The sequence below is a fragment of the Pyxicephalus adspersus genome, chromosome 2 (genome assembly GCF_032062135.1).
Source record: "Pyxicephalus adspersus chromosome 2, UCB_Pads_2.0, whole genome shotgun sequence".
Classification (NCBI taxonomy): Eukaryota; Metazoa; Chordata; class Amphibia; order Anura; family Pyxicephalidae; genus Pyxicephalus; species Pyxicephalus adspersus.
The window spans coordinates 102,212,206-102,230,262 of NC_092859.1; the positions used below are offsets into that span (position 1 = coordinate 102,212,206).

The 18,057-nt window shown below is 35.5% G+C and overlaps 1 protein-coding gene across 4 annotated transcripts in view; it reads left to right on the forward strand.

Moving 5' to 3' along the window:
- The window catches only part of LRRK2 (leucine rich repeat kinase 2), a 78,711-nt gene extending 68,875 nt beyond the window's left edge, over positions 1 to 9,836 (forward strand). For 3 of the 4 annotated variants that reach the window (XM_072401633.1, XM_072401634.1, XM_072401636.1), the window contains 9 exons: positions 1,157 to 1,351; positions 1,458 to 1,651; positions 1,921 to 1,993; positions 2,579 to 2,763; positions 4,403 to 4,555; positions 4,646 to 4,851; positions 6,205 to 6,264; positions 6,402 to 6,532; positions 8,383 to 9,836. In XM_072401633.1, the coding sequence (XP_072257734.1) occupies positions 1,157 to 1,351; positions 1,458 to 1,651; positions 1,921 to 1,993; positions 2,579 to 2,763; positions 4,403 to 4,555; positions 4,646 to 4,851; positions 6,205 to 6,264; positions 6,402 to 6,526 (1,191 nt within the window). In that variant the 3' untranslated portion in view covers positions 6,527 to 6,532; positions 8,383 to 9,836. Of the gene's footprint in view, positions 1 to 1,156; positions 1,352 to 1,457; positions 1,652 to 1,920; positions 1,994 to 2,578; positions 2,764 to 4,402; positions 4,556 to 4,645; positions 4,852 to 6,204; positions 6,265 to 6,401; positions 6,533 to 8,382 lie in introns of those variants that run through there. The other variant, XM_072401637.1, reaches the window with a different exon arrangement.
- The last annotated feature ends 8,221 nt before the right edge of the window (positions 9,837 to 18,057 follow it).

The following is an 18,057-nucleotide window of genomic DNA, read 5'->3' on the forward strand; positions in this document are numbered from 1 at the left end:
TGGAGGCAGACGGAGGAACCACACGGAGTCACCCACCGTACCACCCGATTCGGGTAAGCGCAGGTATCGGTGGGTGGCTTATTTGCAGGGGGGGCCTTATTTTACATTTTTCTCTAAAAAGGGGGGGCTGTCTTATTTGATGGCCCTGCCTTATCATCGGGGAAACACGGTACTATGAGGCAAAAGTTTTGTATAGAGATTACATAGTAACTGCGGAATGAGAGAGTGTAGCTAATCGTGTACATACGCATAATTAACTTAAGATCCTGATGTCAAAGGCAGAATTAGACATCAGATTTTGATTCGGCACACTTGATTTAGTAAAGGACACATGAATTAGACCAAGTAGCAGACAATACTTTTTTTTTGTGATGCAGTGCAATTAACCAATTGATTGTCATTCCCCCTGAAAAATCTAAATACCTCCCTACCAGGAAGTGAGGGTAAATTAATCTGTCTTTCAAAGCTGCAGTCATGTCTTCAACATTTCAACACTTCCCAGGAATGCTGAATGCTAACCTTCCCCACCTTTAGCTACATCTCTGCAGCACTCAAAAGGGTAGGTAGCAAATAAGTGCAGCAAACAAGCAAATAGGTACCAATAAATGGAAACCTTGACATGAGCAAATATATTGGATAGTTTCAAAAGAGTTGAAGACTTTGCCATAGGCTACAGTGCAGAGAAATTTGGATTTTGAAGTTTATTGTGGGGTTCCAGTGTTTAGGGAAATAATCACTATAGGTCCCAAGTCTTAATGAGGGTACTGCTTTTATTGATAGAACCTCTATACTTTATACATACGTTTTTAATACTTACACTCATATTTCTGACAGTTCTATAGACAACTTCTGCTGTCTAAAGAAAATTCTAGCAGGTTTTCTCTTAAATCCACCTTTAAAATAAAACTTACACAAATTCATAGCACTAAAAGCACAACATGTTTTCCAATCATTGATGGACAAATTGAGATTCTTGGTAATACATTTCAGTGACTGGGTACTGTAGAATACGGTAAGACCATACTAGGTATCTGGTACACACTGTTAATAAAGTATAAATACTTCAACATAGAGATATGCTATAAATATGCTTTTACACTGATTTTTCAAGATATTTAATTTAAAAAGATAATCCAATATATTGCATTTTTTCCAGGTTTATGAGATTTTAAATTCTGCAGAACTTCTTTGTCTGATGAGGAACCTTGTGATACCAAGCCCTCTTACAGCTGAATGCATTGTAGCAACAAGTCCTCGTACTAGGAATCCCACTATTTGGGTAGGAAGTGGCAGCACCGATAAGGGACAGATTTCCTGCTTAAATTTAGTTAAAGGTGGACATACTTGTGAGGTAATTTTGTCTTTAGTTTTTTTTTATCCCGGAGTTCAGGTTTTTAGATTAAAAGTTTATGTTATGTTATGTATTGTCTAATTTTTTTTTTTACTTTTTCTTGCAGGACTTTTCAGACAGCAGAATTCTCTGTCTTGCACTTGTAATTTTACCTGGTGAGAGAGAACAGTGGATTCTAGCAGGAACGCAATCTGGTGACATACTGGCTGCTTTGACTGAAGATTTTAAAGCAAAACATTGCATTCAGAAAATGCCTGATTCCATTACATGCTTGTTATTTTCATGTATAGTAAAGCAGAGGTATTTGTTATGTTTTACGTGTTACATGGTCCCCGAAGTTTGCTAAAATAATGTGAAGTGGAACAATAATTGTTGTTAGGTGTTTCAAATCCATTGTAATTTTTTTATAATAGTGCACACATCACAAAATACTACATTCATGTACATGTGTGTATATTCTTCCTAACAGCTATTTATACTATTGAGTTTAAAGTCAATGTAGAAATTTGTATATATTTTTCATCCAGTTTAGTCACTATTTGATTGTCCTTGTTTTTTCTTTTTTGTAGCCAGAAAAAATACTTTCTTTTTGTTGGTACAGCAAATGGCCTTATCTCTGTGTTTGATGATACTGCAGTGAAGGTAAATTAAATGTGTTAAGCTCTGATTTGCAAAACTATCACCTTTTCCAGTGAGGAACCTGCAACACTTATTTTACTTTGACTATCTTTAAAATGTAATAAAGTACTGAAAATATAAATTTTTAAAAACACCATTCAATGCCATATATTATTTTATATGTATCCAAACCTTTCCAGATTTATAACAATGGTGGACCCTTTGTTGCCACTTATTGGGCAGGGTTATACAAAAAGAAGACCTGAATTTATTATAGCAATATTTTTTTCTGCTTGGTATACCTTTTCCACAAAATTTCTAGAATCTATGGGCCTGATTTATTAAAGCTCTCCCTAGACGGGGAAGATATTCTTTCATCATTGAACCTGGGTGTTCCAGCAAACCTGGAATGGATTTCTTAAAAGTGATTTGGTATTTGTTAGCAAATGTTTTCAATTCTGGACCAGATCCATTCCAGGTCTGCTGGATCTTCCAGGTTCCCTTAAGGTGGGGGGGGGGGGGGGGGTTACCTTAGGTCGGGGAAGGAAAAGAAACTGTTTCAAAGTACATGTAACCTTTATTAAATGTTATTGAAATTTGTTTTTTTAGTGTCAAGATGTGAGTCCTGTAAAAGTACTTAATGTAGGAGATGTCAGCACTCCAGTGATGTATCTGTGTGAATCTGCATATTCATCTGAAAAGACTGCTGTCTGGGGTATTTGTGGAACAAAGATTTTGTCTCTTTCCAGTGACTTTACTGTTCAAAGAACTATTGAAACAAATACTGGTGCACTGTAAGTTTTCATAATATGCATTAATAATTTTTGTTTAATTTTATACTTCATTGTTAATGTTTAAAGAACCAACAGCGGATGAGAGTACTCTCTTAAATAAAATAGAGGTTGCTTTGTGACAATAACTAATGAAGGTATGACCAACAATTTTACCTGTCTTTACCAGCCTTAAAGAGCCATAATAAATCAGGACCACTGTGTCAACATACGGTGCGTCACAGGTTATGGCAGGCATGGGCAAACTACAGCCCGCAGGCCGTATATGGCTCAATGGGGATGTTTCTATGGCCCTTTGGGTGTTCCGCGGCTCTGGCCAGTGCCAGAGTCAGAAAAAGGATCCTCTGGGGGGGGGGGGGGGGGGGGGGGGGCCCCGGCCGGAGCCGCAGAACACGTCCCCGGATCTGAGCCTGTGATGGGAGAGTGGGCAGGGTTGTGTGCAGTGACACAGCCCGCCCACTCTCTCATCGCAAGCTCAGAGCCTGCGATGGGAGAGTGGGGGGGCTGTGTCTCTGCACACAACCCTCCCACTCTCCTATCACAGGCTCTGAGCTTGCGATGGAAGAGTGGGCGGGCTGTGTCACTGCACCCAACCCTGCCCACTCTCCCATCACAGGCTCTGACCTTGCGATGGGAGAATGGGCGGGCTGTGTCACTGCACACAACCCTGCCCACTCTCCCATCACAGACTCAGATCTGCGATGGGAGAGCGGGCGGGGGTATGCCATCATGATGTCACATTGAGGGGCATTATAACGGCATAACCCTGCCCACTCTACCATCGACCCGGCCCCTCTGGCAAAATGTTTTTCACATTGTGGCCCCTGACTAAAAAAGTTTCCCCACTCCTGGGTTATGGGATACAAATTAAATTTCTACCATTTCTCTCATATATTTAGGTCTATTGTGAGATTCTAATTGGAAAGTAGTGTTTTATATAGCACTGCATTTTTTTGTAAACATTCTTTTATATAAATACACAGGTAACACATATTGGTTTTGACAACCCCAACTGTTCTCTGTATCTTTCTATTTGTCGGGCTGTGATTCAAAAGGAACATTGTTGGGGCACTGAAACAATGCCTGTCCTCAAACTGGTATTTAAAAAATGAGGGACTCAAAGGGTGTGACCCCATGGTAACACTTACATTTTTATTAATGTTTTGCATATTGCTAAATACCCCTACATACCTTCATCAAAATGTTTGGTCATGTTCAATGATTTTACAGCCCTCTTTATTCTCTTCTTCCTCCAGAGGTTTTGGAAAACCTAAATGCTGTCGAGAGCAGCATAGCATCACCCTATGCATTTTCTGACACTGCAATGCCATTCTTTGCACATACTTTTGGGAGTCCGGGCCTGGATCTGGATATCCTGGCCTTATATGACATGATTATATGACATGACGTTTTAATAATGAATCTAGGCAGTATGCAGGAGGACTTCACTTTCAAGTTCAAAACCCTATGGCTGAAAAATTAAAATGGAAAAGCCATTTTATTACATGCAACAAAAATGTGCAATGATTTCTAATTTTCATATGGAATTTTCTAGAACATTAAAAAGTAAAAGTGTAATACCTTGAATATTGCTGTATCTTTGAAATCACATAAAAACTTTACAGTTTTTTTTCCTTTATAGATATTTTAATGGATCGTTAAATGACTCGAACATAACTTCTTTTGCAATGGACAAATACATCTATGTAGCAAAAAAGTACAGCCCTCATGTGGAAATCTGGGATAAGAAGTCAGAAAAACTATCTGGAGTACTTGACTGCGCTCAGTTTCTGAAGTAAATACCCTTTTTAATATACTGTTTATAATGTAGTTTGTGTTTTAATTTAATACTTTTTTTTCCGGTAATTTTGTTTCTATGTTGTAGAGAGGAAATAGTAAAGCAAAGAAAACCGAAGAAGGAAGATTCTTACACTGCAAGAGTAAAGGCTTTGTTTCTGCAAAAGAATACTGCCCTGTGGGTGGGGACCGGAGGAGGACACATCTTACTTATTGACTTGTCAACTAGGCGACCTCTAAAAATAATTTCTAGCTTCTGTGACTCTATTCGAAGCATGGTACCCACCCAGCTAGGTAAAAAAGTATACATTATTGCTGAGCAGTTTTAAAGTTTAGTTTACTATGCAATCATGTTTACCTATGATTTATTTTTATGAGGGGTCTTCAAAAAGTTTTTACACTTTTTATATTTTTATTAGAAATGGTGAGAGGGGGGGGGGGGATAGTAACTGGTCATGTATTAGACTGTCAAGTTACTAGTCTGTCTGACCTTGCAGTTTAGTATGAGAGTTGTCAAGCTGTAGTGAAGAATTTACAAATCAGTGCAGAAACTTTTTGAAGAACCCTCATATCCCTCCAGTTGGGTGCCAAAAATTCAGAAACTGGAATTGAAACTGTATATTTTTTGCACTAAAAACAAAGATATAGGGCCTGATTTATTAAAGCCCTCCAAGGCTGGAAAGGATACACTTTCATCAGTAAAGCTGGGTGCCCAAGCAAACCTGGAATGGATTTCCTAAAAGTCATTAGCTATTTGTTAGCAAATGTTTTCAATCCTGGACCGGATCCATTTCAGGTTTGCTGAATCACCCAGCTTCACTGATAAAAGTATATCCTCTCCAGCCTTGGAGAGCTTTAATAAATCAGGCCCAATGTGTTACACATTGGATTAGGTAATTTATCATTTTTTTACAGTTTTCTTATTAGGTAACTCCTGTAAGCATCTAGTTTTTTAGGTCCTCAAGAGCTGTGTCAAACTATTGGTATATTCACAAACTATTGGTATATTCACAGAGCCAGCATGAATCTTTTGGCGCTAAATAAATACTGTTTATTAATATTTATAATAATATATTTTACACTTTGCTAATATTTTCACTGTTATTTTTACATTTGCTATCATCATCAGACAGCATAATGTTTGGGAATTTTGGTGAAAGCAAGTTTCTTCCTTGAATGCAGCCTTTTGTTTTCACTTTGTGAAGTTTTTTAAGAAGTGAAGGGTTTAAAGTATTTTACTATTTTATTTTATGGTATTGAAAAAGAACATCAAGGTCAATAGAATAAGGTGGATGACGTTTATGGCTGCCTTTTAGTGTTTAAAGTGAAAAGTGCAGTTACATATGGTATGTAACTGTATGGTATGTTTTAAAATTATCTTTTGTAATCGCTCAAACACTGAAATTGCTGTCTGGCTGGATTGTTGTTCTATAATCCAAGTGCGTCGCTGTTATATATGACTATATATTTAGTCTGTTCTAAGTAAATAAGTCTGTTTGGCAACATATATTTTACAGATTTTAGTTGTTTAATCTTGCTTAAAGATCCAGCCACCTTTTACTGCAGTCAAGCAGCCAAATCTTCTGCTGTTGAAACTATTAGTAATTTCTTAAAAAAGGTTTGTAACTTTTTCCCTTTTTTTTCTAGATAAAGGAAGTGTTAAGAATGTTGTACTAATTCTGGGATGCCGCTGTACACCACAAAAAGGTATTGTGTGTGTGTTTGTATATGTATATGGCCATGAATATCTTTTTGTTTTCGTTTTGATTTTTTTTTTAATCCTTTTCTAGAATATGTATTTTAAAGCAATAAACTGTTTTTTCTTTTTTCATATTTTGCTGTAGAAATACAGTCCTTTCTTTCTGTTTGGGATACAAACCTTCCACATGAAGTTCAAAACCTTAAAAAACATAATGAAATTAGACAAGAGTTGGCAGAAAAAGCACGAGGGTTGTCTATAGACTTGTAAATGAAGGTAAGTCTATATATGCAGCAATATTAAGTATGTTTTTATGTTTTGTCATATATATCTCAGTGTACAGACTACCTAGGAAATTGTAAATACAGAGTATGAGAGAATAAGTCTTGGTAACAACTTGTATTAGAAAACGTTGAAGCTTTTTTAGTACTGTAATAAAAATTATTGTAATAGAAATTATTTTCTCTGGTATCTCCCCCTTCCACACACAGTCTCTGTCACTGTGTGTAGGTAAACATACATTACAGTTTACTCCTGATGAACTTTACATAGGAAGATGGTGACACCAGTGAAGACAATATTTTTTATTTTATTTTTTTTACTGTTGTAAAACCTTGTATTGGGCTGTAATAAAGGAATAATTGAAGAATTTAATTCTGTTAGCCATTTTTCCATGCTATTGAGATCTTAAATGTCTTTCATTGATGGTATTGGGTAAGTAAAGCTGTATGTTACCTCTTGTGAAACCTCTTCCTATGAAATTTACTTTCTTAAACACATTGTGTTTTGGTTTCTGAATATTTTGATTTTTTTTAGTTTAGATGATATTTTTTTGAGTCCTTGATCTACCCAGGCTGCACATTGAATAGGGATTGCAGATGACCATGCATGCTTTTCTGCAAATGCAGAATGTGAACACTAAGCTACACTTACACAGCTTAGTTTACATTGTTCGTTACCTTTATTTTAGAAGAGACGCAGTATGTCTCTTCTGCAATAAAAATCTTACCTTTTTCAAATTTGTAAATTCTGGGTTAAGGTTGCACTTACTACAGGAAAAAGCTTAAAAGGTCATACATGTATCCTAAAGGAGACCTGTCATGTATGTGTGTATCAAAAAAAATGTATGGCTGTAGTAATAGAGGAGACATGCAGCACTAATACCATAATCCTATCTTTCAGAATTTGAGAAAAAGAAAAATATTACAAACCCTAAAAACGTTTTGACTTCTTTCTGGGCTCTATTAGAGATATTTTACTCTGCACTTTCACAGCTACAACATGATATGGGAGTGAAGAAACCTACACAAAAACACAGCAAAAAAAATCAGGTTAGAAAGTGAGAAATTCTCTAACAGAGCCACAGAAATTTGAAAAGCCAAGCCAGGAAGGTCTAACTTCCCTGAGCTAAAAAGCAACATGCATTTGGCAATCCACACATGTATATTGTAATAAATCATGTGGTCATGTATAATGTACATTACTTTTGTTACCGAGCTTTTAAACATATATGTTATGTTATGCAAATACAGATAGTTCCCGGGTTACATACAAGATAGGGACTGTAGGTTTGTTCTTAAGTTGAATTTGTATATATAAGTCGGAACAAGTACATTATTTTTATAAATGCAATTAGGGCAGATGTTTGTTTCAACGTGTTATTAAGCAGCTTGGTGTCAGTTACTGCATAAAATCCTCACTGTGATAGTTACGAACAAAGAAAAAAAAATCTAGACATCCATTAACTTCTGGAGCAAGATGTGCTTTGATATAAAAAAAGAAACAACTGCAGAGTTTGTCTTGGTCATTAAAGAGTTACAAGAGGCTGCAGAAAGAGCTCTCCCACAACCTCAGCTGTGTTTTGCTGAGATTTCTTCTGCAAGTCATGCAAACCACCCCCTCCAAGCCTCCATCATGTACAGAGCAAGAAAGCCCCTTTCGTATCTAGGAGGCGCCTGTATGTCGTATGTCCTTAACCCGGGGACCACCTGTACACCTTAAAAAGTAACTTTCAAATATAGTAAACTGATTAACTTTCTCTACTTTTTTATTACAATTATAAAGACATATAACAGTACATGTATTTCTTTCTTTTGTAATTTTCTGTGTCCCCTCTATAATTATAGGTCCCACTGTAACTTAAAGGAGCACAGATTGAAACAGAAGTGAGAATTAAAATGTCAATAGAATGCATGGATTTGGAACTAAAAGAAGAGATACTTGCAAGATGAAAGAAAATACATTTCCACAGTTTGTTTCTGCATTTATGATCCTATAAAATGTAATGAATGTATGTACAGTAGTTACATGGGTAACAGATCATACTTTGGCGTTTGCTGTAAAAAAAAAAAAATGGATTTTTATTTATTATATTTCAAGTTTCAGTTAAAACAAACATATTAGGAATATAAAATCTTTGTAAATAATTTTGCATGGCAACAGAGCTTGTGGATTTGTTTAAAATACACTATGGCCCACTGCCTTTTTCTGGCATACTGTAAAACATGAATTTGTATATGTACGTGTATATATAATTTTGTATATATACAGGGTGTCCCAAAAGTCACTAAACACTTTTAATGAATTCCTAAAATTTACACAAGAAACTGAGTTTATTCATATTTTTAGCATCAACAAAGGAGTCGTTAGTTTTACAAAGTTTTACTTGCTAGGCTTGTCATCACCTTCAAACGCCTTAAAGACTTTTTGTATACCTCCACATAAGCGCCTCCATTTTTGACAACTTTCAACTAGACAAAGCACACCAAACCACCAGCTTCGGAACGTCTTGTTCATGGTCAAGAACTTCTGCTGGGTTTTGATTGCTGGGAGTGTTGTTTTGGTAACGACACACAATTCCACACAAGCATCCTAATCTTCCTCTTGAAGTTTTTGAACAACCTGAAGTCGGTACGGGTGGAGCTTTATCACTCTCTGAAGCATACCCTGAATCAAACTTTTGTTGATGCTGAGTTCCAGTGCAGCCCTCCAGATTGACTTTCTTTTTGCTTTACAGGAGTTCAGTGTTTTCATTGGTGGTGGTAGTAGCAGGCCTTCCGCTGCATGGTTTGTCAAGTACAGATCATGTTTCAAGAAACTTACATAAAATTACCCGTTGGAGCAGTGTAATGGCTATAAAGCTTCCCAAATTCACGCTGAACTGCAGTCAGGGACTAAAACTCTTCTTGCCATGCAGAAATTTCGCAAAGCTGCTCCAATATCAATTGGTGAGCCATAGTTTAGGGAATGATAAGCTTACAAAAACTGCTAAGCCTAAATTGTCATATGCTGATGCCCTCAAGCCTCTCCAAATGATACCTTGAACTAAATAAAAAAAGGAAGTGTGTAGTGACTTTTGGGACACCCTGTCCCTATATATATATATATATATATATATATATATATATATATAGTATTTAGAAGTTTCATGTTTTTTATGTATGATATGCCTAATCTATACATCTATCTCATTTGTTTGTATATGGTTTCAAAAAATAAAACTTTAGAGAGAATTCTAAATATTATATGTCTATGTATATTTTCTGCTTTATGTTTCATTAATAAAAGAAAGTAAACACTGCATTTATTTTTTTTTCTTAAGAATTAGTCAGCCACCTGTACTTTTGAATTTAAGATATAGTTGCAATTTAAATTGACCCTTAAACTTGCCTTTTTAGTATGAGAGTACTTTTTAGTATGAGCTGAAGCTGTAACATGCCAGTAAGCATGAATGACTAATTGGGGGAATGGATGTACCTGTTAACGCTTAGCATTAAATATGTAGAAATGAAATGGATTGTAGGGATCTTAATTTTATATAGATTTATGATCTAATAACTAAGTAAGCTCTTTTAGCTATATACTCTGGCTTTCTGCACGAATATCAAACAAAAAATTTCCCCTAAAGACAGTTCAAAGTAAGGCATAGTAAGTTCAAAATGATTACAAGGTCAAGACACATCTCCCATATGTCTTCTTCTTGAGGCATTTTAGGTACTATTTCACTTTATGCACCTTTTTGTTTAAAACATATTATTTCATTTATATTTACAAGATTTTGGTAAAAACAACAAATTCTATACATAGACCATCTACACAACAGTTATTATATCCTCATGATTATACATCCAACAAGATGTTTTCACACCTTGAAACATTTTTTCACCATTTCTGTTCTTTCTATAGAGCTATGTTCGTGCTGTTCTTGACGCGTTAAGCCTATTGCAGTTTTATCAGAAGAACAAGTACCCAAGATCTCCATATGTCTCTAAATCCAAACAGATTTCTTTTACTAAAACGTGTTCACTTAACATAATTTATTTTATTGTATTTGTATTTCTGTACAATGCTATACACCTACTTTCTTCTCCAGGGATGCCATTTTTACTAGTAACCATCAGATTTAAAAATAATTTTGGAACTATATAGCTTAAGTTTTTAAGAAGCATTTTATAAGGTTGTTACCACCTTATCATAGAAATTGAGCAGCAGAGCAAGCAACGCTTATTCCATTCAAAGGAGGGAGGAAAACTTTCTTCTCTAAATATCTCAGGAGATATTCCACCTAAAAAAACATAATGTATATCTATGTGTCCTTATTCCATCCAACAATTTCATAATTATATATATATATATATATATATATATATGCATACAATTCTACCCATATATATCTTTGTGTGTTTGTTCCAACTCTGCTATATCAATTCTCTATTGAATAATTTGTTAAACTGCAACCCTAATTATTGAACGATCCAACATCCCTATATAAACTCCCTCTATTAGTATAAATCACACTCCATGATTGCACCTAATTCAATCGTATTGATTGTAAAGCAAATCCATAGCCTTGTTGTGTGCATACACATATTAACGTACATTTCTTTGTGTTTTTTTAATTTTCAAAACTACATAACTATTTCAATTTAAATTCAATCTTAACCACATTTATATATATTACCATCCACATTTTCTAATTCTTTCAACACCATGGTCTGACCATAATCCATTGTCTATGCAATTGACAAGCTTATTAACTCTACCGCCATTCAAATAGAGACTCAATGAAAGCTTGCTTAATAACACGGTAACTAGAGATGAAATACAATTACATATCAAAAACTTTTTCTCAATAATTCTGCTGACACCTCTCCAGGCGGTAACTGGAAAGTTTATAAGGCTATGATTGGAGATAAAATTATAAAAATGGATGAAAAAAACTAAACCAACAAATAGAACTCAAACTTAAAGAATATCACAACCTCCAATAACAACATAAAGAGAATCCCCTTTTTGACTCTCGTGTGCAATTAGAATCTTTTCGCACAGAACCGAGCTGACAAGTCTCTTTGTTGGGCTGCTCATCCTTTTAAATTTGGAGTGATAAACCGACTAAACTTTTGATAAACAACTCCAAACCTAAAATATTAGGTAATATTTTAGGTAACCTATCACAATATCTTGAGAAAGTTATGTCTGCCTTTCACAAGTTGTAAGACCAATTATAAAGCAGAACCGAACCATTTTCCTTACCTGACCTAAATTACTTCCTTGAGAGTATTTCTGAATTGAAAAACAAACATAAAGCTAGAAAAGCCATTCACAGTAGAGGAATTGTTAAAAGCCCTTAGGCTATTGAAAACGAGTAGTGCACCTGGTCCGGATGGTTTCTCTAATGCCTATTACAAAAAATTTGGCTCCTTTTTGGCGCCTCACCTGGTGGAATACTTTAATTATCTCAGAGAAAAAAAACCCCTAATTTTAGGGACAAACTCCGCATACATTAGTGTGATTCCTAAAACAGGAAAGGATGCTACTGAGGGCTTTAATTATAGGCCAATTTCTTTTCTAAATTGTGACCTAAAAATCATGACAAACATTTTAGCTATTTGTTTCAATTCCTTTCTTGGAGTGTATATTCATCCAGATCAGGTGGAATTTCTACTTTATAGACAGGCCCCAGACCAAACAAGGAGATCTATTGCTCTAATATCTTTGCTAAACAAACAATGGGATCAAGGGTCTAAAACAAAAGCATCACTTTTATCACTGGATATGCAAAAGGCTTTTGATAACATATCCTGGAAGTATTTATTTAGAATGCTGACAGAAATAGATTGTGGGCCTTATTTTCCCGATCTACTTTAAACTTTGTATGATTCAACTACTGCTAAAATCTGTTTAGTAGGCTTTATGTTATCTTCTATATTGATTAAAAAGGGAACCAGACAGGGTTGCTCTCTTTCACCACTCCTGTTCGCCTTGGCAATAGAACCACTAGCTATTGCAATCAGATCTGACCCAAACATTATAGGTATCCTCTGCGGTATTAGAGAACAGAAATTTGCTCTTTCTTCGGACAATGTTCTAATGTACATTACCTCTCCACTTACATCTTTGCCTAATCTCTTTTAGCTTCTTGTAGTTTTTGCAAAGATTTCAGATTCACAGGTTAAAAGTTCAAAATCCCAAGCCCTAAATATAAACAGTTCATATTCATTTCAATGGGATGAATCACTCCAGTATCTAAGTATTTAGCTATCTCCCTCTTATCAAACTTTTTATCAAGCTAATTATGAATCTTTGTTCATATTCATTCTTCTAGACCTTAAAAGATGGATAAAATCTCTTTCATCAAGGTTTGGGTGGATAGCCACAATTAAAATGAATGTGCTTCCCAGATTGTTTTATCAATTTCGTACGCTCCCGATTCCAGTTCTAACCCACCCTGTAAACCATTTACAGAAAAAATATTGCAATTTATCTGGAATTGGATGAAGACCAGAGTACAAAAAAACACTTTTTATGTGCCCTATACTGATGGAGGATTGGGAGTTCCACACCTCATTCATTATTATTGAGCTGCCCAACTGGCAGTTGGCAATTGTCTTATGTCAAGTCTCTGGACTTAAACCTCAGTGGGTTGACTTGGAAGTTCTAGCATTCCACCAGTTTTCACTTCCAGCCCTGTTGTAGATCTAAAAAAAAAAATAGACCTCCAATATTGTGCCCATCCCTTATCCACTCTCCGACAATCTGGGATTAAATAAAATCTCAAATATTTCACCCTACTGGGATAACCCAGAATTTTCTCCAGGTAGGAATCGGGATAGCTTTGGGTGGTGAATAGCTAAAGGATTCATGAAAATAAAGGATGTGAGAGGGATGTTTGGCTTTGAATATTTAGTAAGTAAAAGAGAACGTCCAGCTTTAGATAAAGAGAATACTTTAGATACATACAAATTAAATCTTTTGTTTATTCTCAACTAAAACCGGTTTCTCTTCCATACAGATCTACTTCTTTTGAAAGTTCTTGCCGTTCTTTAGCAGACACTAAAGGTCAGATCTCATTGTTATACGCAGCATTACCAGCTCTGACCACAAACTCAACAATATGGAACAATGGGAACATGAGCTGGGTGTGAGCTGGGACAGGTAAGAATGGAATTTTGGATGTCACCTCACATGCAGAATAGACAAATCCCCAGGATTTGTCCTATTTAGTAAACTAGCTCAACCCCTTCCCTCACACTAGATAACTAATACGGTAGATTCCATTAACTGCTCGCATTTCACTGGCGAAAGCTTTTTAAACAATCTGAAATTATATTTGATTCCATAGACACAAAACTTACCTGGATCATGGTCATTGACAAACTTGAATGGTATATTCACTGACAAATTAGAAAAATTTGATTTGATCTGGAACACGTGGATTGATTACAAGAGACAACTTGACAATCATTCCACTCTAATGAATATCAACCTATAATGTTGACAATTTGAAAGAAGGTCTCCGCCCCCCCCTCCCCTTTCTTCCTTATTTTTTCTCCCCTTGGTTCATATGTGTTTTCCATTCCCAATTAAGTCGGCTTAATGTTGAAAAAAACAATAAAAAGATTGGAATATTAATTTCCTAATTCACTCTGCTATATCTACTATCTAGTCAACCATACATTTCCAGTGCCAATTTATGTGTTACTTCAAATTACATTGGCATTCTCTGACATAGAAATATCATATAAATTCAAAAGATGTCTCTCTGGGGTATCAAGAGATACCTAAATAAAACGCTGTTTACCAGTTCATACAAATGTTGCTCTCAATGTCCAACTCTTTCAAACTAATCTCACCTCCTTTTCTCCCTATATTATCCCTAAACAATTGCCATTGTGTGCTATTTCTTGCTATTTCCATTCATTTCTGTTTATATTTTTCTATTTTATCCTTCATATCTTTTTTACAGATCCCCCTGGTCACTCATTGTGTACTGCTTTAAGTTTATCCAAGGGTAAATAGATGAAAAAAAAATTTTGAAGAGATTAGTTGTAGCTGAGTACACACCAGAGATTAGTTCTTTGCCCTACTTACCAAAGAGGAAAGGAAAGAAACATCAGACAAATAATGCAATGCAGGTTATCCAGGTCTGCCAACCTGGTTTAAGTCAAAGGATGTTTTGGATAAAAAATAGTAAATAAAGGTATTTCCACATTACTCATATAAGTCCCCTATGGTTTTTTTTTCTTTGTTTTCTGTACAAAATCTAATATCTTCTATATACCCTCCTCTGGGCTGATTTGGCACTGTCAGTAATCAGTCCATGGTATTAGACAATAGTTGAGAAGTTCTGGAGCACACTAAACATATAGGATTGCTATGAACGAACGAAAATATAAAATGCCAACTGTAGGAGTAGTGTCAAAACTTTATTGTGATGTATGGGGCGATGAGTTGATGGGTCAGAGAGGGATCTGTCAAAGACTGAAATTATGACCAGAATTAGAAATATTCAGTTGGTCTGAGTTACTCCAAAAGGGTTGGAAAAGCAAAGAGTGACTATTTAAAATAAATTGTCCTAGCCGTCTGTTCCTTACCTGGCAACAGGAGTATAGCAGTGGATTTGTAACAACCTCCGCAGGTAAAAGATCTCTATATAAACAATATATTTCAGACTTAAAACAAGAATGGATTGTTGATCAAGATTTAAATCAGTATGAACACATGAGCCATGAAGCCAGTCACTATAATGAAGCAGATATTAGTGGAAAACAACTAGTTTCTGGGACTTTTTAAGCCAATATTTCATCATAATAGGATATTCAACAAACAATTAAAAGTTTTTTTTTTAAACTCTAATCAAACATACTTTATTAAATAACATTAAAATTCCTAAATTAAATAATTACGAAGATAAAATCACAAACTAGGTTTTCCTAAAAAGGTATACCTACGCGTTTCTAGGAAATGATCAGCTTTTTCAGGATAGCAAGGAGATTTATAGTTACCAATGTCAAAAAATACAAAATTAACCTTTGATTACATTTAATACATCCAATTAAAAACATTCCAAATTCCAACAATTATGAATGTTGTGAACATGCAGGGCCCCCTCTTATGAGTTGGAAGAGTAATCAAATAAAACTAGTTTTAATTTTCTAATATAATTCCTAATAAGTGTATCCTAGTCTTTATATGTCTAAAAATTACCATTGAAAACCTAACCTAATAAAATTTAAATACTTCAAAAATCCTAAAGTTTCTCTTATTTTTCCAGTCCAGTCTATCACTACTTTCCACCACTACATATCTCTTCTCTTATTGTGTGTTACTTCTGTCACCTCCTAAATTGTAAGCTCTTCGGGGCAGGGTCCTCTCCTGCTGTGTCACTGTCTGTATTCGTCTGTCATTTGCAATCCCTATTTAATGTACAGTGCTGCGTAATATGTTGGCGCTATGGAAATCCTGTTTATTAATAAAAAATATTATTTATCTAGCTTCAATTCAGTTGCAATAATTGTCTTGATAGTTTGAAGCTGATTCTGGTGTATATACATCCTAAGTGTCCATCGATTCACAGAGGCTCCTAGTCCAAGCCAAGATACAAAATGTATCCATATGAATAGGAAATCATTATCACAGACCGCTGTTTCCTATAAAAAAATTACTCTCAGATCTCAAATCTGTGAGTAATTTGGCTGGTATGTGGCTGATCACCTGATAAAGTGTATCTGCTGCTCTCATTTATATTGTATATTATATTATATATTATATATATATATTATAATATTATATATTATATTATATATTATATTATATTATAGCTCTCAAGTATATTGAGACTCAGTCGTGCTCAGCCTTGTCTTAATATACATTTACAGAATAGTTTATATAGATATAATTGTACCTAGTTGTGTTATTTTAGTCCATGTCTGCAGCTGTTAATGTATCCTTAATGGATAAAAGTAGTGACAATACATTCATTCTAGATTGTGTAGATTTTTGTTTTTTGTTTATTTGGACTCCTAAATAGGGCAATTTGGTTTTACACTATATTAAGGGATGATTTCAGCTCCAGTGTAGTCTAGTACACTGCATTAGGTATAAAGCCTTAGATTTGTCTAAGATGATGATATAACCTATAGTGTTGGTTGAATAGCTCAGTGTTCGATATTTTTTGGGTGATCGAACGCCGAATTCAAACACCAATAAAGTCTATGGGGGGGGGGGGGATTTGTGTTATTTTCTTGACTGTGTGGAACTGCAAGAGCAATCAGGGGAGCAGAGCTGATCCCCGGGCACTGGAGGTTAAATGGTAACAAGTCTCCCCATTCATCACCTCCAGTGCTCTGTGATTGGCAGCTCAAGCGTCATCAGGATTTTCCTTTCCTTAGCCAATCACAGAGCACTAGAGGTGATGAATGGGGAGACTTGTCCTCATTTAACCTCTAGTGCCCGGGATCCCACACTGACAGGAGAATTTCCCAGGGCTTTGCAGCCCTGGGAACTATCATGTCATTGTGGGATAACCTGTAAAAAAATAAAAGTTAGTTACACAAATCACACACATTCAATAAAATAACATTAAAGCCTCTGTCAGGCTTTAATGGTAATTTATTGTCTCTGAATTCGTACAGCCATATTCGGGTCGAATATAAGGACAACCTGAATTCAAACACCAACACTAATAACCTAAGACAAAATTGCTTGATCATATCAAAAATAAGAGTCAAAATGCATTTTGATAAATAGCTGGAGATCATCCGGAAAAGTGTTTATTTTCTGAAACACTAACAATTTTAAGAGGAGTTCCAAGGCTAGATTAAAGAGCATAGGGGAAAGAGGGCATCTTTGTCTAGTAAATTGGTGCATTTGTACAGGGTCAAATAATGCTCTGTTGAATAAAAACTTGGTATTTGGATTGAAGTTTATGTATTGTATAAAAATAGAAAAAATAGACCCAACGGCACAGATGGCTTTGATTGGGGCTTGTCTAGTTTGGGTGCAGAAGGTGCCTAGGTCTACTATTCTGTGGAAATCATGTTTGGGGCCTGAGGGCTTATTGAATCGGGATTACAGAATTCAAATTTTTTCCTCCAGTGGTAAAATTTGTGTCTGAAAAATAAGGAACTAGATTGTACATAGGAAGAATGCTAAATGTGTGTTTAACATTATAAGTGCTCTCTGCCAGAAAGTTTTTAGTCTGAGGATTACCAATATATGCATAGTGCCTCTGAGGGAGAGCAGGGTGTTTTTTACATCTTAGTAATAATGAGCAAAGCTAATCTAAAAAAAAAAAAAAAAAAGTACAGCCAGAATGAAATATTCGAAAGCAGAAAGGGGGGTCCTTGTTACAAAACACAGTTCAAATAAGGAAATAAGGTAACAGGTATTAGGCACTAAATCAGTGAGAAGTAGAAAAAAGCTACGTACACACGGCAGATTTTTATCGCCCGATAATCGGCATCGGCCAAATATCGGGCGAAAATCTGCCGTGTGTACAGTCGGTGTCGTCCATCGTCCGA